Raw genomic sequence first — 27,789 nt, forward strand, 5'->3', positions numbered from 1 at the left:
CGACGGGACTACCTTGTATAATTCTACCATGTGTAGGACATTGACATCCGAAACTTGCAGTCTAAGCACAATTAAATCGCGTCACCGCGGTTCGTGGAAAAGGCCTGTGACGAAGTTTTCGGACGCACTTTTGGTGGAGATTAAACGACAGGGACAAAATGAGACCTACTTATGCAGTGTAGATTGCCAGCTGGCGCACATAGTCCCATGAAAAACTTGTGCATGAGATTAAACGTCTTTTATTTATATACCACGTAAATTCAATCAGAAAATCAAAGGTCACGCTTTTTAGTGTGCACTTATTTTTCAATTCAGACATCAACGAACCTTATACGTTAAAAGCGTCCCCAGCTGCCAGTTTGGTTTCCACCACCGTTGCTTCCTCCAAAGTTTCCAAAGCCGCCTCCCGCTCCTCTATTGGTTCCAAAGCCTGGATTGTTTCCATACCCCCCACCGTTGGTTCCATATCCACCGCCTCCAAAACCACGAATTCCCCCACTACCGAAGCTGCTGTTTCCTCTGTTGCCATAACCGCCAAAACCTCTGTTAGCGAAGCGTCCACCACTGCCGCCACCACCATCGAAACGACCTCGTTTGGCTGGTCCACTTCCGGAACTGAACTGACGTGACTGGTGCGGCAAAATTCCCGAATCACGCTGCAGTTCAAAATCGCCTGCTCCCTTTCCACAGAGGTCCTTAACCACCTTGACCAGTTTGGCATATGGTTCCTCCAGCTGCAGTATGTCGGCCGGATTGTCACAGGCGACCGTTATAAGATCCTCTAGTGCCGGCTTCAGGGCCCCGATCTTGGCAGCATGTTCCGGCTCCATTTCAAAGTTAACCCAGTTGTCAACGCGCACTATACTGTTGGCTGCCAAATCGATTTTGCGCGATCCGAACAACATCACCTGCAAAGGCGAGACCATAGATAGTTGCTTGCAGGAAACGGCGCGCGTGCGTATCTTCTCTCCGAAAACGAAAAACGGATACGGAAAGGTAACGGCCAAGTTGCTACAGTTCACTGAAGTTTTGTGGAGCAACGCCGCCTTGGACTCTGTAGTTAGCACCTTACGCTTCTCCTTGTGCACGCAAATGTTGGGGTAGAGGCCCAGGCATAGCAGAGCCAACGACATGTCCAGTACCGGGTCATCGCCATTAGTCTCTGAGTCTACATGGTGCGGTATCATGCACTCTTCTGGAAATCCGGCCTGTTGAAGCAGATCTAGCAACTGCTGCTTTGCATCCCACATAACGTTCATAGTACTCATTTGCAGACCCTTCCAGTCGCAGAAGCGGGCCTCCTCCTGGTCACCTCGTTGTTTTGCTCGCTGCCACATTTGTGAGGCCACGATCATGGCCACATGATCGGAACACTGGCTTCCACTCAACGCTTTTTGATGATTTGCCAGGCGGCGTTGGCCAATGTCCAGGCTAAACACCTCTGAAAAGGTGCTGGAGTAGGAGGCCATGCTGGCCACCAGATCGGCACAGCCAAACACCGCCCCGAGCACCATCATCTTTCCCAGTCTCGGCTCGATTGGAAGGCGTGCCAGAAGGCGGCCCAATGGTGTAAGTTCATCGTTGACGTCGAGACATCGCATCTCCCGTAACAACACCTCAGCCTCGATGACCGCGTCAACTGGCGGTGGCTCCAACGCCTTTGACAAGAAGTGGTGAATGGCGCCAAGGCGGAGCAATTTAATGGTGAGAGCCATCTCATGCAGCGGAGTCCGGAACATCTCTGGAGTAAGGGTATCTTCAAGTACTTCGAAGCGGGCACGAGAACAGAGCGTGAAGCAGAAGCCCGGACGGACTCGTCCAGCTCGACCCTTTCGCTGTTCTAGATTGGTCTTGCTGGCCCATACGGTGGCGTAGCTGGTAAGGTTGTTGTGTGAAGTAAAGAGTTTCATGCGCGCCTTACAGATGTCAACTACAAAGACAATGTCGTCGATTGTAATAGAAGTCTCCGCGATGTTGGTGGAGAGAATGATTTTGGTGACGCCGTCTGGCACTGGATCAAAAACCTTACGTTGGTCGTCTCGCGGGATCTGCGAGTGGCAAGGCAGAATGCGATATTGAGCCGAATTACCAAAAGTGTTCGTATTTTGCAGAAACTTCATAAGCGCAAATATCAGGTTCCAGCCGGGCAGGAACACTAGGATGGCACCAGGAATGTTTTTTGACTTAATATGCACCAGCAATGCCTCCAGGAGTTCGAAGCTAACGTCCGATTCGGAAAGCATAGCCATTGCGTTGCGTGTTTTATCTGAATATTTGTCTTCGCAAACCTTGTTAAAGTTGGTCTCTATCTCTTCCTTGTTCTCTGAGAGCTGAAGTTGTTCTTCGTCCTCTGCCTCCTTTCGCTTTCGGCGTGATTCCGCCGAGGGGACAAAGTCAGTCATTTGAAGAATGTCCTCCAAGAAGAACTGCTGTACTGGAAAAGCCCTGCCAGGCACTTCCAGAACGGGACAGCCTCCAAAGTACTTGGAAAAGAGCGTCGTGTCAATAGTGGCCGACATAAGAATAACTGAAAAAAAAAAATTTCAATTTAGTTTAATTGGCAATCAGCAAAAAAAAATCCCTATGGTCGAGTGCCTATCTCTACCAAATTCGAATTGAAAAAAAATTTCTGGGTATTTCTATTGGCGCGGACGTTGGCTTTTCAATATGCAACTATATTTTTGTGATCAAACGCAACTTTAGGCTGTTCGGTAATATTGCCTACAATCGTTTAAAGATTACGCTCTTACTTTTTCGGCCCCTTACAAATCGACTCGCCGTAACGTACATATATATTCGGTCAAGTATCATTAGTTGATGGAGCAGGAGCGGTTTTCTGACCCACATGAGACTGAGAGAAGTCGTTGGGATAGTGGGTTAATCGTCAAAAAGCGGAAAATACACATGTATTTAAGCGCACCGGTAGACTTTACAATGCGTCTACTAAGTATTTTGACGAAACAAAAGTTAAATATACTCATAATTTGAATTTACATCATGTTCATGTGGGTATCAATGGAAAGGGCATCTAAATTCTGTTCGAATGAATTTAGCACTTGTTGAAAACGTCAAATTTTTTGAAAGTGAACTTTTTAAACTTTTTTCCACGGCTTGAAATCCAAAATTGTTGAATGCAAAAAGCTTGTATAAACTATAAACTAATAGTAACTACAAACAATATTTTTCGAGAACAGTGGGGCGCTTCATCTGGGGCATCTCTTTCCATTGAAAAATGACAGGTCCTACATATTTGCACAAATAACAAAATTGCAACTTTCCTAAATTTGTATTTAACAACAAAATCTTTCAACAAACTGATCATTTAAAAAAATTATGAATTATCTTCGACTCTTGGCTTACATTTAAAGAACACTGCCGAAGACTCGTCTCAATATAATTAAATTTCTAACCTCAAAATACTCTCATGTACATATTAATACTAAAATTAACATAGCAAGGGCATTAGTTCTCTTAAAAATAGATTTCGGGCTCCCGATTTTCGGCTGTATTGCATCCTCCAATATCAAGAGTATTCAACCACCATACCACGCAGCTGCACGCAGATCCATCTACGCCTTTCCGACCTCTCAGACCAAGTGCATTCTATCGGAGACCGGACTACCCAGCATCACCAATAGGATAAAAGAAAGTACAACCCGACTCATACCAAAATTATATACCACTCCAAATCGGTTACTAGCTGACGACTTTAAAAACATATTTAAAGAAAGAAGGAGATACAAATGTCCTTCTACTCTCCGGATATGCGCCAACTTTAGCCGTAAAAACGGCGACTTTGTTGTCTGCACTGACAGTCTGTCGACACTCCTGACAATAAACAACCCCGAGTATCGCGATCCCACCATAAGATAGATACAAGGATTAACAAAAGAGCATCCGGAAAAAATAACACTCTTTTGGGTCCCAAGCCATCAAGGCATTAAGGGTAACGAAGACGTCAACATTAGTTTTCACTCCAATAAACAGCAAGGACATACACAAGCTAATAGATCGCAACTTGGAAAACCAAAAGATGGAGGAATGGGCCACGTTCACCCATAGATACTGCAAATTTAATCCCACATGTACAAAAATACCTCTCCCAGCGGCAACTGGGAGACAACAGTGCAGTACCTTTATCCGGCTTCGTATAGGACACACCTTTTAAAAGGCATCAACAATCCGATCTTCAGACTCTGCGTTGGAATCCCAAACACCGACCACTTTTTAGACAGTGGCCAGTATTAGAGCCCACCTGTTCGGCACACAGTCCCCTTCCCAAATCCTCGATGGCCCATCGGTTTATAAGTAAATCAAAGCTAGCAATATAATAACAAACTAAACCCACAAAAAACCGCATGTACAGATATAAACACAGTAAATTAGTTACAGACAGAGTCGAAGGCCTGCGCAGCCAGTGCTCGGAAATGTAGTCTTAAGTTTAACATTGTATAAAAAGCTTAATTTGTTAAATAAAATAAAAATTTTTTTTCAAAAATCTCTTGCCTTTATTTTGTATGATTTTTTGAATGTGACCATCTCAGAAAAATGTAGTATGAAAATTTTAATTTTTTTATATTTTACATTTTTATACCCGTTACTCGTAAAAGGGTATACTAGATTCGTCGCAAAGTCGGTAACAGACAGAAGGAAGTGTTTCCGACCACACAATATATATATATTCTTGATTAGGATCACTAGCCGAGTCGATCTAGGCATGCCCGTCTGTCCGTATGTACGCTGAGATCTCGAAAACTATCAAAGATACAGAGTTCCTATTTCATATTTAGATTCCGTACCCTTGAACGCAGCGCAAGTTTGTTACGCGAATATACAAGCCGCCCAAACCTGTGGCGCCCACAATAAATGCCAAAGGTTATTATCCTATTAGCCTCTTACTGAGAATACGTGTCGAATGACACCTCATTTGTTAAAATCCGATGCTCCGTTAAAAAGTCATTCCAAAAACAAGATTTTGTTCAACTTTCCAAAATTAAAAATTTTGTCTCTTTGTTTGTGGTTTTGTATGAATCTCTTTTCTGTTTTTGAATCTTGGGGTCTTTATATGTGTATTACGACGTTTGAGGTAGAACTTTTGTTCTACGACTTTTGAAAAAGCTTGCTTTCAAATTTTTTCAATCTTGGTTCCACGGTTTCTTTTTAAATTTTAAACTATATATCCCTTGAGATAGGGAACTTTTGATAAACACTTTTTGTCAAAAAAATCCGTTTGGAAGATATTGAGCGATAAAAAGAGGAACCCGTTTCAGTGCAGCATGAAAAGCATTTTATGCTTACTTGTATGGCCGAAAACTATGGAACATTAATTTAATGACCAAAAATTCTTATTAAATAATTTTTAGGTAAAACGAAAACATCGAAATTGAACACTACAAATTTGTTTGAAGGTACAATCATTTTCGTCGCCAAATCTTATATCAGAACTTTTGTATGTTAAAGGTGCGAGTACTAATGTATACAGAATAGTTTCCGATTTCCGGCATTGAAATCCCATTTTCTTAAATATACACTTTTTATAACCTTTTTCTCAATTTTTGAACATCGATTTTTAATAAGTTTATGTTAGAAAACTGAGTATTATTGGCTGGGTAATACGGAAAATGTATTTTACATTTTTTTACTTTAAAATTAAAGTTTACATCAGTTTACAGTTTAAGCTGTGAGCCACTGTAGGTTGAATCCTTCTCTGGACGGTGCGCCCGTTTTCGACAGTGATTTAATATCACTGTTATAAGTTCCATGCGATGCAAAGCATGGTTCTTTCCAGAGGGGATGTCGATCTCATAGTGAAGGGTTTTGCCTTCCGACATATGTCGCAAAATCGAAGCATCTATGCCAAGATGTACTGAAATATGCGATGTGTTGGGCCGATCAATACCAGCTATTATATAACGATGAGTCCTGAGTATTGGTATGTAATAGTGTAATCAAGGTAAGGCAGGCATTCCAAGAAAAAAATTGCGAACGTTAGAGATTCATTCCAGAGCTGTCGGGTTCTCTTATCCACCTTTTTCAAGACGATTCAGACCGTATGAGTTAAAAAACGCTTACGCTTGTCAACCAGACTGCTCAACTGTACACTTTTTTTCAGTGGTTACAGTTGGCAAGTTGAATAGTGACGTAATGTTGTCCAGGATAACGATGGTCGGGTTATTGTTCCTGCTCTTCAGACGAAGTAAAGCCGTACAGTAGTTCTTTGGGGTAACTTAAAATACCTTAATGACAGTTTATGAGATGATTAAACTTGTCGCTTGGTGGTAGCCAAGTGATTAAATTCCGGTTCACTGAGTACTCGCCAGCAAAGATCAGGAGCGCAAGTGTCGCCAACTTGACAGACGAGTTTAGCCCAGGCGCACGTGGTCTCCAAACTGATCCTTTATGATCACCTTTACAGCAATAAACAAATCTTCCGGATCGACCCGGTGTTTCTCGGTTGAGTCGAGCACCTCGATTTCGATGATCATGATTTGTTTGAGTAAGGCCTTTGCAATGGTTAGCACACAAGTGAGTTCGGACGGCGTCCGCGCGACTTGCGGCTTCTCCGATTGTTCTGCCTTGGCGACTGAGATTTCGATGCCGGAAATACTCCTGCGTATATTAGATCAAGTTTGTTTTAATGACTTTAGTGGTGTGGGACACATGGTCAAACAGCCAAAACAGCCTTGATATGTGTGATTAATTTTATAAAGTAGACCGTTTCTATGTGTGGTTATGAACGTGTACTGCCAACTTGAGTAGTCCAGGATCTGTTTGATGTTGATGCGTTGCGTGATGACTGGTTATAGCACCTTTGCTGAATGTATGCGTATACAATGGAATTATATGTTAAAACCGTAAGCACTGCATTGACAGCGAAACGAATGCTATCCAGCCCACATGAGACTGAAGTGAGTGGGGGGATAGCTATGTTAGTGAAGCGGATACAGCCGTCCTATCGCATTACCAAACGTGAACTCTGATTAGAGGGATTACTTGAGCTTTAGCACCGAGAGCGTAGCTCAGTTTACCAACTTAGATATTTACACTTCAAAGATTACATGTGTTTTAGGATTGAAAATTTGGCACAACAATCATATGAAGGCATAACAAATTATGTGTCCTCCAAAATTAGCAATATATTGACATGACACATGTCGAAATCGAAAACATTTAAAAACATACCAATGCTTGCCCACTCGTAAGTTCGGGATCTTATTGCAAAAAATCGTTCTAGGTCGCATTTTTTTTACACAAAACGACACGCTCGGCCGTCTGGATGTGTTTCAACATAGTGCATCCAGATGCATTTCCAAACAGTACTTCGGGAACGCATTTCGAAAAAAATAGTTCTAGGACGCATTTTTTTACGAAAAGAGAAACGAATGCTGATGGTTTTTTTCGGTAGGGAACATGCAAGACAGCGCGCGGCTTATCTTCTCTCTTTCATTTTTCTTCAGTTACATTTTTATACCCGTTACTTTTAGAGTTTAAAGGTATACTAGACTCGTCGGAAAGTATGTAGCAGGCAGAAGAAAGCGTTTCCGACCCCATAAAGTATATATATTCTTGATTAGGATCACTAGCCGAGTCGATCTAGTCATGTCCGTCCGTCCTTATGAACGCTGAGATCTCGGAAACTATAGAGCTAGGCTATGGGGATTTGGCATGCAGATTCTTGGCTTCCTGCGCAGCGCAAGTTTGTTTCAGCAGGGGGCCACGCCCACAAGCCGCCCAAAACTGTGGCTCCTACAGTTTTAGTGCTAGAATACAAATTTTAACTGAAATGTATTGTTCTTAAAAATACCTGTCGATTGAAAAAAAAGTTTGCCACGCCCACAAACATCAAAATATCGTAAATATGAACGAAGATATCTCGGAAACTATCAAAGATACAGAATTCCTATTTCATATTTAGATTCCATAGCCTAACCTAAATGTATTAGTCTCGTCAATACCTATAGATTAACCTAAAAAAGTTTGCCACGCCCACTCTAACGCTAAAATATTTTTTCCGCTTACATAACCATATTTTGAGATCGCGGGTAGTTGGCGCATTCCAATCTCGCTTTGGTGCTCGCATATCTCCATCTCCCTTTGGTATTTTGGCGTTCTCTCTTTTTTTTTAATTTTCTGATAAAGAAGTCTATTTTTTACGAAAGCTAAGGTTCTTCCGATAAGGTTTCTATCGCGGTAATGACGCCATCGTAGGAAGAAGAAAAGGTTATGAGTAAGTGCGACACCTTGTCCATTTCATCCATTTTGGCACCGGCGACTGAAAATATTGAAATGTCTTAATAGTACCATCTCACTCGATAGCTTAAGGGAAAACACTCCAATTGCGTCGCACGGCCAATAGCGTAGCCAAACTCTTTCTCTCATATACTGCGGATGTGTCGCTCGTGGCGAAATTAAAAAAAAAAGTCGCTTAAGTACTCTATAAGTGTACTTTTCGCAAAACGCTTCGCTATCTTCCAGGCGTCATAAACTTCATTTGGCTTTTAATGGTCTATAACTTTAAAAAAAAGTTCAGCTAGTTCAGCCCTAATTCGGAATTTCCATATTGACTACTTTTCGCCATCGAATTACTTAACATTTCTCTTTGCTTTGTCTGTTTCCCACAATTTATACTCACAGTAAAGGTATGCACGTGGAGTTCGGTTTCACAAGGAAAAAAACTTTTTCACTAGAATTCGCAATAAAGAATTGTTAAGCAAGATAATTACTGGAAATATGACATTACAAAAAATATGTCCGATGGCGTCACTATCGCAAGAGAAATGTACTACTATTTAGACGGCTACTGTTTTGTTTTGACTGCGTGTGGAATCGGACGTGTCCGCGGATTTTAGGAAAATGGAGAAAGAGAAATATCGGTCTGTGATTCGATTCTTGTTTTTGGAAGGGAAATCGCGCAGCGAAATCAAAGAGCGCTTGGATCCTGTGTAGGGTGACTCTTCTCCTTCGATGGCGACCGTCAAAAATTAATTTAACGAGTTTCAACGTCCAGGTGCCCCGAAAATGGCTACCACGGAGGATAATGTGACAAAAATCCACGATCTCGTATTGGCAGACCGCCGATTGAAGATACGCGAGATAGCTGAGACAGTAGGCATGTCAAAAGACCGCGTGGGTCATATCTTGCATGAAATTTTGGTCATGAAAACGCTGTCGGCGCGATGGGTGCGGCGTTCGCTCACTCCGGACAACAAACGCAACCAGGAGACCACTTCAGAGCAGTGTTTGACGCTGTTTAAGCGTAATCCGAAGGAGTTTCTGCGTCGTTTCATGACTGTCGACGAAACATGGATCCACTGCACACTGGGCCAGCCGATCCGATTTTTGGCCAAAAATACGTTTTTTTTTTTTAAGAAAATGACAAGACCGAGTATGGAGTCCTTTTTATTATACATTAAACTAATTTATGCCAAAGTTTCAAAGAATTCGGGCAAGTAGTTTTTTTTACCGTATTTTTAAAGTTAAAAATTCATCAAATATTGATGGAAATGAAAAAAAATCTAGAAGTCAAAGATGCTGATGTAGCGGTTCGACTTCTTCACAGAACTTTTAGAAGTCATTATTTTCAACAAGTAAAAAATTATAAATAGCTCTTCTGACTTACTTGTTTCCTAAAAGAAACTTTTTCGTTGATTTTTACTGCTTTTTTTTAGCAAATGAGTACTTTGCTTTTCGAGTGCTTTTGAGTGCCATCCCCGAATGAAGTCATTACATCAAAAATAAATTCTTTAATTAATTTACTAAAATCGCTCATCGCCGACTCGATGCGGTTTTGCCTTAGTTTTCAGTAATTTTAGTTTTAGTTGATGGCTTAATTTGAAGTCGAACCATTTTGAGGACTTATGTATGCCCAAAGGTTTGCTGCATTTCTTGTACTTTCTTCGGAGAAGAACTAAAATATATTATAAAAATATAAATGTAGCTTACATAAATACGTAGTCGAAGGCCTCGTAGCTAGCACTACCCCCTATGTTAGTATTAGTTTTTTAAACTTTACTATGATCTCAAATTAATAAATAAATAAATAAATAGCATACTTTTGTGATGACTTCAGAAAATGTCAAATTAACATTAAACGAATTAAAAAACAATATTTTTCAAACAATTTTTTTCTAATAATTTGATTATAAGAATCTAAACAGATAGCAAGAAGAAAAAAATAGAAAATTTTGTTAGGTCGATTATTAAATAAACGTTCAAGTGGGAGCCTCCGAAAGTAGCAATTTTTTGGTGTTAATTGGTGTTAATTTTTTTTAATTTGTTTTCTCTCATACTTAATCGTGTATGAAAATGGATTGAGTGCGTCTTCTAGTTATTTTTTTTAAAATAAAAAACCGAAAAGTATGTAAAATTTTCCGATTTTGGTTTGGATTATCTATACCATATAAAATTCCAATAAATTTTACTTTTAGTTCGTTGAAAAGTTCAATCTTTTAAGAGATAAATGCAAAAAACTGCATCCTTCTAACTATCCCAGGAAAGAAATTACAGATTTTTGGCCAAAAAATGAACTTTCTGGCCCACAGTGCACTGGTAAACACCAGAGACCGAGGAACAGTCGAAACAGTGGACTTTACCCGGCGAACCGGCGAAGAAGGCGAGAACTGTTCCATTGGCCGGAAAGGTGATGGCCACCGTTTTTTGGGATTCACAAGGTGTGATCTACATCGACTACCTGGAGAAGGGCAAAACGGTCACAGGGCTGTACTATGCCGAGTTATTGGGCCGATTCGCCGCCGAATTGCAGAAAATACGGCCCCATTTGGCGAAGAAAAAGTGCTCTTCCATCATGACAACGCACCGTCTCACACTTCCGCCCTTGCCAAGGCCAAATTGGTTTAATTGGGCTACGAACTGCTACCCCTTCCACCATATTCTCCAGATTTGGCCCTGTGTGACTTATTTTTGTTTCCAAACTTGAAACAGTCACTCGCTGGACAGAAATTTGCGTCGAACGAGGAGGTCGTCGCCGCCACAGAGGCCTATTTTGCAGACCTCGAGAAAACGTATTTTTCAGATGGGTTAAAGAAGTTGGAGCATCGCTGGGTCAAGTTTATCGAGCTAAAGGGAGATTATGTTGAGAAATAAATCGCCACTTTTCCAAAATTTTCGTTTTTCTTTTGGAGGCTAAGTACCTTTCGGGCCACCCTCGTACGTCCCAAGTATGATTATATTATTATTTATTATATATTTTGACTTAACACAAATCCACATGTGCACTCAACGGAGATCGGGGAGTGCGAGAGGGATGGTGATATGCTTAAAGCAACGCTGCTTTTTTTTTTTACTAATTTGTTGCATGTGGTGTGCAATCTCGATTAAAATGAAAAATATTGATTATTAGTTGGTTATAACTTTTTAATGACTGGTCCGATTTCAATAATTATGGTAGTAAAATGTACATATGTACATCTAATTTGTAAGCCCTTGCAGAGGGTTTAATGATTTCTGTCTTACTCTACGAGTAACGGGTATAAAAATAATAACTTTTGTGTTTTGTGACATATTAAGGAGGGATACACGTGTAGGTCGAAACTTAATGACCAAAAATTAGTTTTGCTTAAAAAAATAGTTTATAATATAGAAAATATGCTGTGAAAATTTTAAATTTGAATTCCAAGTACCTCAGATTGAACATGTAAGCGAGGAACATTCACATTGAAAACTTTAAACTGCTTTTTCTCCAATTTTCACTTTTGCGTTTTTTTTCTTTATTTTTGACATGATTCACAAAAACTTATGCAACATATCGAAGCGATTCATACTGGCACACACTCCATAAGTTCGCCATTTTGTAAAATTTTTTTATACAAAAAAATTATGTAACATTTTTTGTACCACCTTCAAATACATCCACATTGCCGCAATGATTACTTGATTATTTCCTAAAAAAAAATCGTTTACATGTATATTCTCCCTTATCTTACTCTTGGGATTATCATTCATCTAATATTTCAGTTTCGAATTAAATTTTAAAAAATTCGCACGACATTATCATATTGCTGCCATAGGAACGATCGGATAATTAATGTCAAACTAATACAAAAACCCTTTATGTTTCGTTTATTTAAGGTAGTAAATTAAAATGGAACATTATCTCTGAAATTCTGTAATTAGTTTTCCAAAAGTCGGAAAGCTCTGTATATACAATGCTCCCACGGTAACGACCTGCAAGGGTATAGAAACTTCGGCTTGCCAAAGTTAGCTTCCTTTCTTGTTATTTTTATACTCTTTACTTGTAGAGTGAAAGGGTATGCTAGATTTGTCGGAAAGTATGTAACAGGCAGAATGAAGCGTCTTGATCAGGATCACTAGCCAAGTCGATCTAGCCATGTCCGTCTGTCTGTCTTTTCGGATGAACGCTGAGATCTCGGAAACTATAGGAGATTTGGCATGCAGATTCCTGAGCTTCTTACGCAGCGCAAGTTTGTTTCAGCAGCGTGCCACGCCCACTCCAACGCCCACAAACTAGAATAAAAATTTAAACTGAAATGTATTGTTCTCATCAATACCTATGAATTGACACAAAAAAAAGTTTGCCAACGCCCACAAACTTTAAAAAATCGTAAATATGAACGCGGATATCTCCGAAACTATCAAAGATAGAGAATTGAGATTTCAGATTTAGATTCCGTACCCTTGAGCGCAACGCCTGTGGCGCAAACCATTTTCATGCTATAAACAACATTTTAACCGAAATGTATTAGGCTCGTCAATACCTATCGATTGAAAACGCCCATAACGCCTAAATCTGTCTACCGCCCACATAACCATATATTGAGATCAGGGGTAGTCTCGCTTTTCTGCTTGCATTAGAGCTGCAAAAAAATCGATGGAACCATCGATAGTATCGATGGTTGGCCGCCGGTGACCGACTTCGATAATTTTCAGACTATCACGATAGTTTTACAAAAAACTCGAACTAATAAGAAGGTACGCAGATTTTGCATACGGAAAATGTAATATATACTAATTTTTTCTCGTTTTCGACAGAAATATTCAAATTCTGGTGGTACCCTTGCTGTTGTGGTTCATTAAAAATGGATGGCGGTGCAAAAAGCAAGTGGATGGCAAAGATGTAAAGAGCTTCAACTTACATATATTCTTCATGAAACTATAGGTGGAGACAAGGATGTGGAGCAGGATATGAAGCAGAGTGTGGAGCAGGATGTGGAAATCGTGTGCAACGTGCAAGGAGCAAAAAAGGTCAACCGGCTTGGAAGTTCGGTGTGGGATCTTTTTGAGAGTACCAAAGATGTATTGAAAAGATCTCACTTGAATTTAAACTAATTGCGTTTTTAATTGTCAATAATTGAAAATCATAATTTATTTTAAGGAATACCCCTATTATATTGGTTTTACATGAATACCCCTAGTGCTTATATATGAGCGATACTATCGCGATAGTACCGAGGTTTAGTCCGCAAACTATCAAGACTATCGATGGGGCTACCATTGAAGTTTTTGCAGCTCTAGCTTGCATATCTCCATTTCCCTTTTGTCCCTTTGGCTGAGTAACGGGTATCTGATAGTCGAGGTACTCGACTATAGCGTTCTTCCATGTTATACCCGTTACTCGTAGAGTAAAAGGGTATACTAGATTCGTCAGAAAGAATGTAACAGGCAGAAGGAAGCGTTTCCGACCCCATAAAGTATATATATTCTTGATCAGGATCACTAGCCGAGTCGATCTAGTCATGTCTGTCTGTCCGTCCGTCCGAATGAACGCTGAGATCTCGGAAACTATAAGAGCTAGGCTATTGGGATTTGGCACGCAGATTCCTGAGCTTCTTACGCAGCGCAAGTTTGTTTCAGCAGAGTGCCACGCCCACTCTAGAATAAAAATTTTAACTGAACTTTATTGTTCACATCAATACCCATCCATTGGCCATCCAAAGGTTGCCACGCCCACTTTAACGCGAACAAACTTCAAAATATCGTACATATGAACGTCGATATATCGGAAACTATCAAAGATAGAGAATTGGGATCTCAAATGTAGATTCCGTAGCCTTGTATCCCACTCTAACGCCCACAAACAGCCCAAACCTGTGGCGCCCACAATTTTCATGCTAGATAAAAAAATTTTAACTAAAATGTATTGGTCTCGTCAATACCTATCTCGCTTTGCTGCTTGCATATCTCCATTTCCCTTTGGTCCCAGTAACGGGTATCTGATAGTCGAGGTACTCGACTATAGCGTTCTTCCTTGTTTTATTTTGAATACGTTCCCGAACATACGACTGGGTCAGTAACGATTCGTTCAATGGGATGGATGGAATGGAATAAAAGCCAAATATCCACATAAGCTAATCTTATTTGTGGAGAAAGGACCAGTATCGAAAGGTATTGCTTAAACTAAAAGGATTGCATACCAAGAATTAAAAAAAAGAATTGGTTTGAGAGAAAGAGCGGTGAAAGTGTAAAAGTGAAACTTTGGGAAATTTGATCTGTTGGGGCCAGTGCACAGCGGATCGAATGATAAGTGTAAGGGAACAAAGATCAATTTTTAATTTTTGAAAAAAACGTTAAGTTTTGCTTACATTTAATTGGAAACACTTTGCAAATCTCAAAAAAGCTCTTGAATGAGCTTTTATGTGCATCCCTGATCGGCTGCGAGCTTTTAAACTTGACGTGTTTTCAGCTCGTGTTCATGCAAAAATTGATCCGTCTTTAAGCCTGGTACTCAGATCAACGAAAACCGCGAGCTAACCATAGGAGTGAGCGAGAGGCAAATACGCGGCTAACGCTTTTTGGTGGGTCTGTTTTTCAGCGCGGTACCCAGATGAGCTAAGGAAATACCAGAAAAAATACCAGATTTCGCGAGGGAATTTTCGATGAACGTCGTTAGCGGCGGCCCAAAGAATAAGAAATTTAATCTTTGGCGGTGTTCGTGCAAAGGTTATGTGGAAACTAAACATTAACAATGGAAGGGAAACCCCAAAATCGGATGCAGGAGGTCAGTGCAGATGAAATAGGACGCCAACTCCAAGTTTGTGCCCTTTATTGTCGGATATATGCCTATTGGGACTCGGAGCTCTACTGCGGTGGAGCGGGAAAGATGGCGAAGCATCTGTGTGACGAGGAGGAAGCTTTTACATAAATGAACACATTCGTTAAACATTCCATTTATTATACCCTTTACTCGTAGAGTAAAAGGGTATTCTATATTTGTCGGAAAGTATGTAACAGGTAGAAGGAAGCGTTTTCGACCCCATAAGATATAGACACTTGGCACTCGCTTAGCACGTGGGTTATGTTCCTTGAAATCCTCGTGCTAAGCGAAATCGTGGTAAGCGAAGCATGGATTCAGTACAAAATAAGGGGTTAAAAATGCTAAAAAGTAAGAAGATCATATGTTTGTATTCATATCAAATTTGAAATGCATTTGGTGGCATTTATAGTTTAAGCCAATTTGTTTCAACATGTTTTATTTTTTGGTGACTCCCTATCAAAAAAATCAGTCATTTTCGATTGCAATCGTGTAAGAACGATGTTTTTAGCGTGTCAAATGGGGGATGGGAGCAAATTTGTAACCGTGTAAGTCCGAGTTCGATTTAAGCGAGGGCCAAGTGTATATGCTTGACCAGGAGCACAAGCCGAGTCGATCTAACAATGACCGTCAATCCGTATGAACGCTCGGAAACTATAAACTATAAGAGCTAGAATGTTGGGATTAAGCATGCAGATTCTTGGGTTTCCTGCCCGCCGCAAGTTTGTTTCAGTTTGGTGCCACGCTCACTATAAAACCCACAAGCCGCCCAAAAATATCGCACCCACAGTTTGGATACTAGAAACAAACTTTTAACTAAAATGTATTGGTTTCTTTAATACCTATTGATTGACTTTAAAAATTAGTTGCTACGCCCACAAGCCGCCCAAAGTTGTAGCTTCTACAGTTTTTATGCTAAAATAACAATTTTAACTAAAAGGTATTGGTTTTGTCAATACCTACCGATTGACTTAACAAAAATTTATCACGACCATTCCAAGGCTCAGATCTGTCTACTACCCAAGTTTTTAATGATTTTTATACCCGTTACTCGATTTCCTTTTTTTATATATCATCCCCCCGGCCAAATTATAGGTAAGAAATATTATTTGAGCATTATGCGTCGTTTGGGTAAGACAATTTGTCTAAAAATACCAGAATTATGGGCAACAACATTTCTTTTTTGCATAATGATAATGCACCGGCTCACATTTTACTCGTTCATCGTGACCATTTCGCCTTTGACTTCGTGTGACTTCTATCTGTTTCCAAAACTTAAGAGACCACTCCGGGGAACGCGTTTCGAGTCGATCGAGGTGATAAAAAGCTGACTCGAAGAAGGAGACGATGCCTATTCCGGACTATTTGGCATGTTTTGAGGTTGATGAAATTGATTTAGAAGAATAAATAAAGACTTTTCATTTTTCAAATAAATTGCCCTTGCTGCCCACAAAAGTATTGTAATAATAATAATAAATAAATGATTTATTTATATTGCTAAATAATACCTTTCAGATTTTAAAAAATTAGTAAACTATATTTCTTGAAATTTTACAGCCTTAAAGGTAAATTGCAACATAAGTATTTGAGCTTACCGTGCAGATCCGGATAGGTGTCGACCATGTCGCGAAGTATCACCAGTAGAAAGTCGCTGTTCACATCTCGCTCATGAATTTCGTCGACGATAATGTGCGATACTCCACGTAGGCCCGCCTCCAGCTTGCGCAGCAACACACCTACAGTGCAGAAGAGGATTCCGCCGTAGGGCCGTGGGAAAACTGACTCAAATCGCACCGAGTAGCCGACAGTGTCGCCCAACTGCTCGCACCGCTCACGGGCTACACGCTCTGCCACAGAAATAGCTGAAATGCGGCGAGGCTGGGTTACGTAAATATTGGCATAGCCACCTTGGCCGGAAGAGATGTAGTCGTCTAGGATGTATTGGGCTATCTGGGTGGTCTTGCCGCATCCTGTATTGCCACGAATGATTACCACTGGGCTGTCATTAATGGCGCTTAGAATCTCGGAACGCATGGCTGCTATGGGCAGCTTGTCGCGAAACTCGAGGAATTTTCGATACTCAGCGTCGTTTTGGCGTCGCTCTCGCAACGAGCGTTCGAAGTCCATAGAAAGGTCATCTATAGAGACGGTTGCTAATTCACCTTCGTCGATGTTGCACGCATGCCACGTGTTCCAATTTGGCTGAGGAGGGGCCCACGGAATAACCGAGCTCTCTTGACGTTTCTCCCCATCTTGTTGGATAGAGTCAATGCGGTTTGCGTTAACCTAGGGAAAACACCGTCGTTGATTAGAGGGACTACAATAGTGTACTTGCGAAAAAAATAAAACTCTTGGTCAAAGTAACTAGTTAAGTAACTATACAAAATTTTCGAATAATTATATGGTTTAAGCTGCAAGGGTATATCAACTTCAGCTTGCAGAAGTTAGCTTCTTTTAATTTAAATTGTAATTCGTAGTTCTGAAATATTAACAAATTATTTATTCCAGAAAAGAAGGGAGAATGTTCAAAATAAGCGAAGGTATTTTTTTCAGTATTATTTTTTTTGCATTAGTTACGTGATTATATGATAAATTTAATTTAAAGCTCTGAAACAGTACAAAAAATGTATTACCAAGAGTTAAAATTATATGCCAAAAAACACCGACGAAATCGTTCGATTTTACGATCTTTGACTAAAGCCTATTTTCAGGAAAACTCAAGTTCAACAGTTACTAGGCAAACAAAAACACATCTAGATTCGACTTAAATTTCCGGTAAAGGTGAATGAGTCTCAAGCCATGAGAGGAATCTGAATAAAAAACCTAACCTGTCAAGCTCTTGCAAATGAAATTCAATCTGAGTCTTAAACATAGCAAATATTTATTATTACACAAACACTATAAAGCATATATATATGCGGCAGATTTGTATACAAATATACCGAGATTTCCTATGACAGCCATATAAAAAATGTAGTTCGAAATCCACGATGCTACAATTATTTTCTGTTAATTTTCCCAATAATTCTGTTTCCGATCAAATGGTAGCTAACTGAAATAGTCGTCCTATTTTTTTTTTAAATTGTGTTGCGGATTTAAATCCGACAGCATAAACATTAATTGTTTACAAATACTTCACAATTGCTTTAAATGCAAAAGATTTTTTTTTCATATTTGTTGAAGTCTCATGTTTATAATTGCATTATGAGAACTTAAATTAAATGCTTTCTTGATATATTACACCAGTTTACAAAAAAAAATTGATGAAATACGCCTTTCAGGAAACCTTTGTTTTCCGGTAAGATACATCTCCCTGATTAAAAAAAGGGCACTTAAAATTTTTTCTATGGTACCAATTTTTTTTTAAGTTTAAAAAACGTTTTTCGCCCTTATTTATTTTCTAACTCGAGTTGTGATAAACCGAATTCAGTCATCAAAGACTCATTTTACACGTAATAGAGTGCCCTTTAAGATTCCTATACACATCAATGAGTTCCATTCATTAGTTTAAAAGCTACACTTCGTCAAAGTTGAAAAATTTGGAAAAAACGCAAAAACGCATAACTGACGTTATGCATTACAATTTGCACCAAATTCTTACGTTCTCCAACACTGAAAATTTAAAATATTGTTTAACGGCCGCTGCTCCCGAACACTGGACTTGGGTATATACGTTTAAAAATCTGTAAAAAATCGATTTACCAATGGATTGTCGTGATCAATTGCGCATATTCTCCGTTAAGGTTCAGCCTTCAAGAAAACAACATAAAACTAATTTCGGTTTTTAGGCGTGTATTTTAAAAAAAACTATTTATACCAGCGTTTTTGCATTTTTTACAAATTTTTCAACTTTGACGAACAGTAGCTTTTAAACTAATAATTGGAACTCATTGATGTGTATAGGAAAGTTAAAGGGCATTCTATTACCTGTAAAATGAGTCTTTGATGACCGAATTCGGTTTATCACAACTCAAGTTAAAAAATAAAAAAGTGCGAAAAACGTTTTTTACACTTTAAAAAAAATTGGTACCATAGAAAAAATTTTAAGCGCCCTTTTCTTAATCAGGGAGATGTATCTTACCGGAAAACAAAGGTTTCCTGAAAGGCGTATTTAATCAATTTTTTTTGTACACTGGTGTTATTAACTAATTTGTGGTTGCGCCTCAAAATTCGGTATATTATAACTTAAAAAATTTTTGCAAGTCCGGCGCAAGAAGAAAGTATTTTATTCAGATGAGATATGAACATTATTTATTTTGATCGTTGTACTTTGGTAATCTCGGTCAATGTTTTTCTTCAGAATTTTGCAGCACTATTATTAGCAGTATTATTTTATTTTAATATTTTGCAACTTGCGTTTATGCCAATTATTGTTATACCCGTTACTCGTAGAGTAAAAGGGTATACTAGATTCGTCGGAAAGTATGTAACAGGCAGAAGGAAGCGTTTCCGACCCCACAAAGTATATATATTCTTAATCAGGATCACTAGCCGAGTCGATCTAGACATGTCCGTCTGTCCGTCTGTCTATCCGTCCGGATGAACGCTGAGATCTCGGAAACTATGGGAGCTAGGCTATTGAGGTTTGGCGTGCAGATTCCTGAGCTTCTTACGCAGCGCAAGTTTGTTTCAGCAGAGTGCCACGCCCACTCTAACGCCCACAAACCGCCCAAAACTGTGGCTCCTACAGTTTTGGTGCTAGAATAAAAATTGTAACTGATATGTATTGATCTCATCAACACCTATCGATTGACCCAAAAATTGGCACGCCCACTCTAACGCCCATAACGCTTAAATCTGAATACCGCCGGTAGGTGGCGCATTTTAATCTCGCTTTACTGCTTGCATATCTCTATTTAGCTGAGTAATGGGTATCTGATAGTCGAGGTACTCGACTATAGCGTTCTTCCTTGTTTGATTATTGGATTTTATGCATTAAATTTATACACATCTAACGCAAATAGATAAAAAGCAACAGCGGGCCAAAATTTAATCGACACTTTGCCTGAAAAGCGCAGGCAAGTTAAGTCTTCTGTTAAGAGACTGTTGCCGCAGTCAGCTGTTTTATTTGACACCAAAAGGGAATTTCCCTAAGCAAATTACCCAAGAAGTAGGAAAGTTTTATTGTTAAAGGAAAAGTCGACAATGTTAATAAACTCACTTCCGAGTGAAAAATGGAAAATGCCCAATAATGTGTCGTAAACCACCAAAGCAATAATTTTGTTAAATTTTTTTCATTTATTGCCTATTTCACTAGCTTACAGCCAAAATTCCCCAAGAGGGATGACGTTAGTTCCTCCTAGAGTTAAGCCCCTAGACCACGAAAAAGAATTCAAAAATATTTTAAACAGATAAGTTTTTTGTTAAAGAAAATTTTTTTGATATCTCTGCGATTTTATTTATACCTCGAGCTGCGCTTAACCAATTTAGGTGCTATATGATTTAGTTTACAACTAAAATGCCACCCTTTAATGTTGCCGAATAAATGATTAGGAGACATTGAATATATTGTAAGCTACAACTCATGAAACTTTAGAATTTAGTGACTGCAAGGAATCTGTTGATATCGTAGAATCGAGACGTGCACCACTTTAAAGTTACCGTCCAAACGAACCAAACAAGCCATATTTGAACAAAATTAATGGTAAAATAAGTTAAATTTCATTGGTCATGCTTTGCATTGTTAGGCCAATAAGAGAATTGCGCCTGAAACTTGAAATTTAGTATAAACTAACTTAAGGTGGTCTTAGTTATACCCTATTCAGACATAGGAGGTTTTCGCTTCAGCATTCAAGTTCCGCTTCACCGACTTTTTCCTTCATAAGAAACACACGTGTAGGAGAGAGACGAGAAAAAGTTGATACAACTCCCTGCAGCGGAAACAGGGATAACACACCCAAATCGATCCAGTATTCCAGTGTATTATTCAGTATTTTATATGATTTTAGGTGATATTAGTAATTGGCATTTCGGGATTTCTGGAGTAGGAAATGCATTTAAACTGTAGTGGAAAAATCATTTGGGGCTAAAAACATTCAACATGTTAGCGGTCAAACTGTATTTAAACTTGCGTTGTTTTTTGTATTTTTTCAGAGCAACTGTATTTTCTTGTCTTATCCCTATGGATACGGTTTGCTTATGCCGATCAGCTGTTCCCTACAGCGATTCTCTATGTGAACAGGAGTACGCCTAAAATTGCAACAACTATCTTTCAGCGACTGTGTGCAGAGGGTACGAAATATCAAAAATATTGCTAAAAGGTTTTAAAGAAATCAACATGTATCAATAAAAACTACTCACTTTTGACACCATTTTCGGTATATTTTTACTTAAATATTATTAACTTTATAAAATAAATATTAATTTACACAAATCAAAACATTCGTTGAACATTTCAAACTATAAGAGCTAGGCTACTAGGACTAGGCATGCAGATTCCAGAGCTTCTTGCGCAGCGCACGATTGTTTCGGCAGCGTGCCACGACCACAAGCCGCCTAAAACTGTGGCTCCTACAGCTTTGATGCTAGAATATAAATTTTAACTGAATTGTATAGCTATCGATTGAGCAAAAAAAAAAAAGGTTGCCACGCCCACAAACTTCAAAAAATCGTAGGTATGAACGCGCATATTTCGGAAACTATCTAAGATAGAGCATTAGGATTTCAGATTTAGATTCCGTAACCGTGTACGCAGCGCAAGTTTGTTCCGAAAGTTGCCACGCACACTCCAACTCCCACAAACCGCCCAAGCCTGTGGCGCCCACAATTTGTATGCTAGATAAAAAATTTGAACTGAAATGTATTGGGTCTCGTCAATAACTATCGATTGACCCAGAAAGTTTGACAAACCCACTCTAACGCCCATAACGCTGAAATCTGTCTACCGCCCACATAACCGTATGTTGAGATCGCGGGTAGGTGGCGCATTTCAATCTCGCTTTGCTGCTTGCATATCTCCATTTTCCTTTTGTCCCTTTAGCTGAGTAACAAATATCTAATAGTCGAGGTACTCGACTAAAGCGTTCTTCCTTGTTTTTATTTTTATTTCTTTGTGCACCAGCAGTCTCTTCCTTTTTAAATTGCTCCAATTGATTTGCTCTCCGTTTGCTAACAATCCAGCTGCTTGACAGTAAGACCATGCTACATGCATTGCGGGTGAACTTTGAAAACTTCGGTCACACTACAAAGAATACAGTTTTTCGACTAGTGAAAATCTTAGCTTATCTGAGAACTAGGCTTAACGACGTTGAAAACCAAAGTTTCACAACACCGCCTAAGGGAATATCATGAATCTCCTTACGTTGGTTAATACTGAAATTCAAATTTCAGGCGCAACTCTGTAACCGGGCCAACAAGGCAAATCATAACAAATAAAAATAAACTTTTTTTACCATGGAATTCGTCCAAATATGACTTGTTTGGTTCGTATGGACGCTTAGTTTATTTTCTAGTTTTTACAAATTTCAATTTAACAAATTGCACATTTTTAAAGTTTGCTGAGTTGTAGATCACAATATACTCAATGTATCCTATTCATTTATTCTTAAAAATTAAAGGGTGACAAAGTTGTATACTAAAACATATGCCAACTAAATTGGTTAGTCGCAACTCGAGATATAACAAGGAAGAACGCTATAGTACCTCGACTATCTGATACCCGTTATTCAGCTAGAGGGACAAAAGGGAAATGGAGATATGCAAGCAGCAAAGCGACACTGAATGCGCCAACTACCCCTGATTTCAATATATGGTTATGTGGGCGGTAGACAGATTTAGGCGGTTTGAGCTTTAGAGTGGGCGTGACAAACTTTTTTTTTGGTCAATCGATAGGTAATAACGAGACTAATACATTTCAGATAAATTTTTTTTTCTAGAATGAGTATTGTACGCGCCACAGGTTTGGGCGGCTTACGGGCGTTAGAGTGAGTGTGGCAAACTTTTTTTTGGTTCAATCGATAGGTATTGACGAGACTAATACATTTCAGTTAAAATGTTGTATCTAGCATGAAAATTGTGGGCGCCACAGGATTGGTCGGTTTTTGGGCATATACGCGTCACAAACTTACGCTGCGCCCAAGGCTACGGAATCTAAATCTGAAATCCCAATTCTCTATCTTTGATATTTTCCGAGATATCCGCGTTCATATTTACGATTTTTTTAAGTTTGCGGGCGGTAAAGTGGGCGAAGCAAACTTTTTTTTTTGGGTTATTCGATAGGTATTGATGAGAAGAATTCATTTCAGTTAAAATTCTTACTCTAGCATCAAAAATGTAGGAGCCACAGTTTGGGGCGGTTTGTGGGTGTTGGAGTGGGCGTGGCACTCAGGAATCTGCATGCCAAATCTCAAAAGCCTAGCTCTTATAGTTTCCGAGATCTCAGCGTTCTTCTGGACGGACGGAAATGGCTAGACCGACTCGGCTAGTGATCCTGATCAAGAATATATATACTTTATGGGGTCGGAAACGCTTCCTTTTGCCTGTTACATACTTTCCGACGAATATAGTATACCCTTTTACTCTATGAGTAACGGGTATAATTAAAATAAAAACACAGTGATACCAAACAAATTTCTTTAAAAAATCTTTTAAGAAAAAGCTTATATTTAAAAATTATTAGTCTTCTTTTGTGTGATCAAGGGGTTCAACTCTAACAGGAACTACCATCCACCAACTTTGGGCAGAATCAAAATATTATATTGTAAGTTAATGTAATCTTTGTTTGAGTAATATAAAAATAACTTAGACCATAATCATTACCATTGATAAAAAAAATTAAACCTAAAAAGTAATAATTATTGATAATATTTGTTTTTGCCCAAAATAAAATATGTCAGTGCCTCGCGACCATCGTGACAGACTTTCCGCCAAAGAGGTCAAGCTTTCTTCACATTTTGTAACATATTTTTTTAACCACTTTTAAAAAGTCTTATCAAATGATTTTTATTCTATTCCGATCAAAATAAAACTCATCAGAGCCTCGCGGCCCTCGTGTAAGACTTTCGACCAATCTGATTTCACATTCGTTTAAGTTGTTATCATAACTATAACACAGTTTTTTACATATTTTTTTTAGCTTTTTTTTTTTTAATGGCTTATATGATTTTTTATTTATTCCGATCAAAAAAAAACTTATCGGAGCCTCGCGGTTCTCGTGTAGGAGTTTTCACCTATCTGATATCACTATCTCCACAATTTTTGTACATATTTTTTCAACCACTTGTAGGAAATGGCTTGTCTAATAACTTTTTATTCATTCCACAAATTTAGCACCAAGAGTATACACATAATCTTGTAAATTGTAAAAACATATGGGTCCTGAAATTGATATTTATTTAACTTTAGTTATTATTTATTTTTAAAGAAAGTGATTTTTGTTTTGATCGGAATAAAATAAAAACAAGGAAGAACGCTATAGACGAGTTCCTCGTCTATCAGATACCCGTTACTTAACTAAAGGAACCAAAGTGAAATGGAGATATTCAAGCAGCAAAGCGAGATTGAAATGCACCACCTACCGGCGGTAGACAGATTTAAGCGTTATGGGCGTTAAAGTGGGCGTGGCAATTTGTTTTTTTGCATTAATCGATAGGTATTCACGAGACCAATACAATTCAGTTAAAATTTTTTATCTAGCATAAAAATTGTGGTCGCCACAGGTTTGGGCGGTTTGTGGGCGTTAGAGTGGGCGTGGCAAACTTTTTTTTGGTCAATCGATAGGTATTGACGAGAACAATACATTTCAGTTAAAATTTTGTATCTAGCATCAAAACTGTAGGAGCCACAGTGTTGGGCGGCTTGTGGGCGTTAGAGTGGGCGTGGCACTCTGCTGAAATAAACTTGCGCTGAGCAGGAATCTCAGGAATCTGCATGCCTAAGTCCAGTATTGGAGCTTGTATAGTTTCCGAGATCTCAGCGTTCATACGGACAGACGGACATGGCTAGATCGACTCGGCTAGTGATCCTGACGAAGAATATATATGCTTTATGGGGTCGGAAACGCTTCCTTCTGCCTGTTACATACTTTCGGACGAATCTAGTATACCCTTTTACTCTACGAGTAACGGGTATATTTATAAGTCAATTTGTAAAAGTGGTTTAAAAAAATATGTATGTAAAAAATTGTGGAGATAGTTTTGATAGCAAGTATCACACATTTTCGTCACAAAATTTGATATCAGAACTTTTGTATGTTGAAGGTGCGATCGTCACTAGTTGTTTACATCGATAGTAGGTGTTTTGTTTGATATATAAAAGGTCTATAGCTAGTTTTGGAGCACTTACAATCAGTGGAATGGGAGCGCCGTCCGACTCCATTTTTATATTGCGTGGGTTTACGACAGGAAGGTCTAGCACCTGGATCACCTCGTCTATGCTGTTCACCAGCTCGGGCGCCAGCTTCACTGGATATGGTTTCAGTTCCTCGTCCTTCTTTTTTTTTAGGGTACCGCTAAAGGGCTCGATTACCTTCAAATGGAAAAGTTGGCGCACCAGGGACAGGGCGCATGACTTGCTGGCCGACTTCTTGTTGGATCCCGTCTCGCGGGCCGTCACTTTGCGCTTGAGCGCCGGCACGTAAATAGACAACTCGGCCATGAAGCTCCTAGATTGACAAGGTTTTTAGGGAAAGTTCCGGACTAGCATGCGGGCCAAAGTCGGAACTTACCTTCTATGCAGGTTATTGTGGGCTACCGTGGACAGCGGAGAGGGGGAAAGCTAGCAGAGCGATATGGTACTAATGTTGAAACGCAGCTGACAGGCCAGCGCTTGTGTTATTGCCACCTACACCGCCTTGCATGGGCATCCGTTTTGCTTACAGGCCCATACAAAGTAGCAGGACGTGGTTCTAGTAGCTTTGTGTGTCGTACTACGTCACTCTGCTAACCAAGCCCTCCACGGATCTTTCACAGTCTTCCCAAGGATTACTCAAAAATTAAGGAAAGCACATACCTAGCATGGTCCGGGCCCACTGGGGTATACTTGTAATCGTCGCGGATGTTGTTTGCCTGTTTGTACATGTTCAGACGTTCTTTGGCATTCTCTATGGTCCAGTTGCCATGGATAGCGGCGTTAACATCAATGGACTCAGCTTCGTTCATGTCCTTCTGCTCCTGGACATGGTCGATAATGTTAAAGCGGCTACTGTCGCCACCGCTCTCGTGGTTCAGGGGGCGGTAGGCCTCACCCAGATCCTGGGGACCGGACTGGGCACCAAACATGCGCTTCTGCTGTCCTCCCAGAGACGCGCCCCCGCCCTGAGGACCTGATCTGGGTCCTGCTCCCGCCGAAGTACCCACATCCGCCGGCACATCTTGGGCATTCAGCTTGCCGACACGCACCAAATAGTTAACAAAGTCACGGCACGCATTTTTCTCAGCATCCTTCTTGTTAGTAGAATTTCCCACACCGATGTAGTTGTTCTGGTCCACCCGTACCTCACACAGAAAACGTTGACGGTTTTTGGGACCTGCACAAAATATAAAAAGCATACGTTTGTGGTTGAAAAATTACGGCTGAGGGGTAATAAACTCAAATCACTCACCCGTTTGACGAACCTCAAACTTAGGTTCAATACGCGACTTCGCGCAAAATTCATAAAGAAATGATTTTATATCCATATTCTTCAATATATTCAATTGCAGAGTCAACTTGTAAACCTCTGAACTTTCTTAAGATCGGGGGTTGGAAATAACACACACTATCGATAACATCGTTTTTTTAAAAAAACGGCAATACATTGATGTTTTGTTCCAACATCGATGTTTTCACTAAGAGAAAAACAAGCTAATACACTTTTCACATTAAGTCCATCTGATCGTAACGGTTGTTAATTTTATCAAATGTGAAACTCCCATTACCACAGAGCACATCCGCCATTTAAGCCTAGTACATAGATCGGCTAAGAGTTTCACTAGTCGAAAAATCTTATTCTTTGCAGTGTGACCGAAGTTTTCAAAGTTCACCCGCAATGCATGTAGCACGGACTTACTGTCAAGCAGTTGGGTTTGTTTCCAAACGGAAAACAAATCAATTGGATAAATTTAAAAAGAAGAAGTCTGCTGGTACACAAAGAAATTAGAATAAAAATAAATGGAATGTTCAACGAATGTTTTTATTAATGTAAATTAACAGTTTAAAGCCTCCTTCTCATCCCACGGATGCTTCGCATTTTTTTCCGCGCCACCGCAGTCCAGCTCCGAGTCCCAATGGGCATATTGGACCTTGAGGAAGTGGGAGAACGGGGTTGATCCGCTGATGCTGCAGGAAGTCGCCAAGCATCCTGGCAGTGGCTGGCTATGGCTTCTCCAACTGTTCCTTAGCGGGTGCCCTATTTTCCTCCTTCCTATAGAAGCCAGTGGGACCTCCAGCTCCGCTTAAGCTGCCAAGTAGCTGGTGGTGATGGTGTCCGGAGTTCTAATGGAGAGGTCGTCGGAGATCGTATTACTGGTGGTTCTGCTAAAAAGATACAACGCAACCAAATTCTTTTGGCCAGATCTTACTTTCTTTGCGAGGACGCGCCCGAAAGGATGTCCATGTAGAAATCGAAGTCCCAGTTGGCATTTTCCTTCCCACTGGGATTCTCTAGTGAATCTCATCCAGCACTTCAACTATTCTGCGAATTTGCCCCTTTTGGAATTTTGGAATTGCTTCCTGTCAGTGAAATCCCACAATAAAGGGCATAAGCTTGGATTTGGAGTCCTATTTCATCTGCACTAACCTCCTGCATACGATTTTGGCGTTTTCCTTCCATTTTTAATTTTTAGTTTCCACATCGCCTTTGCATG

At 39.7% G+C, this 27,789-nt stretch overlaps 1 protein-coding gene across 2 annotated transcripts; it reads right to left on the reverse strand.

Moving 5' to 3' along the window:
- Positions 1-223: 223 nt before the first annotated feature.
- mle (dosage compensation regulator mle) lies at positions 224-26,703 on the reverse strand. 2 transcript variants are annotated; one of them, XM_017075982.4, is made up of 5 exons: positions 26,547-26,703; positions 25,955-26,471; positions 25,289-25,607; positions 16,603-17,293; positions 224-2,527 (listed from the first exon to the last, which is right to left on the reverse strand). In XM_017075982.4, exons 1-5 carry the CDS (start codon positions 26,620-26,622, stop codon positions 336-338), a joined length of 3,795 nt encoding a protein of 1,264 aa, XP_016931471.4. In that variant the 5' UTR covers positions 26,623-26,703; the 3' UTR covers positions 224-335. The 2 variants fall into 2 exon arrangements, with proteins under 2 accessions (XP_016931471.4, XP_065719247.1); XM_065863175.2 differs by lacking the exons at positions 25,955-26,471; positions 26,547-26,703 and adding an exon at positions 25,671-25,906.
- Between the last annotated feature and the right edge of the window lie 1,086 nt (positions 26,704-27,789).

Source organism: Drosophila suzukii, chromosome 2R, assembly GCF_043229965.1.
Source record: "Drosophila suzukii chromosome 2R, CBGP_Dsuzu_IsoJpt1.0, whole genome shotgun sequence".
NCBI lineage: Eukaryota > Metazoa > Arthropoda > Insecta > Diptera > Drosophilidae > Drosophila > Drosophila suzukii.

What these genes read in the sequence shown, in the direction of transcription:
- mle (XM_017075982.4), bottom strand. Translation starts at nt 26,622, where the DNA reads ATGGATATAAAATCATTTCTTTATGAATTTTGCGCGAAGTCGCGTATT. An exon ending in GTTTGAGGTTCGTCAAACGG is followed by an intron (nt 26,472 to 26,546) that starts GTGAGTGATTTG and finishes TATTTTGTGCAG; the next exon opens with GTCCCAAAAACCGTCAACGT. An exon ending in CACCTATCCGGATCTGCACG is followed by an intron (nt 2,528 to 16,602) that starts GTAAGCTCAAAT and finishes TTTTTTTTTCAG; the next exon opens with TTATTCTTATGTCGGCCACT.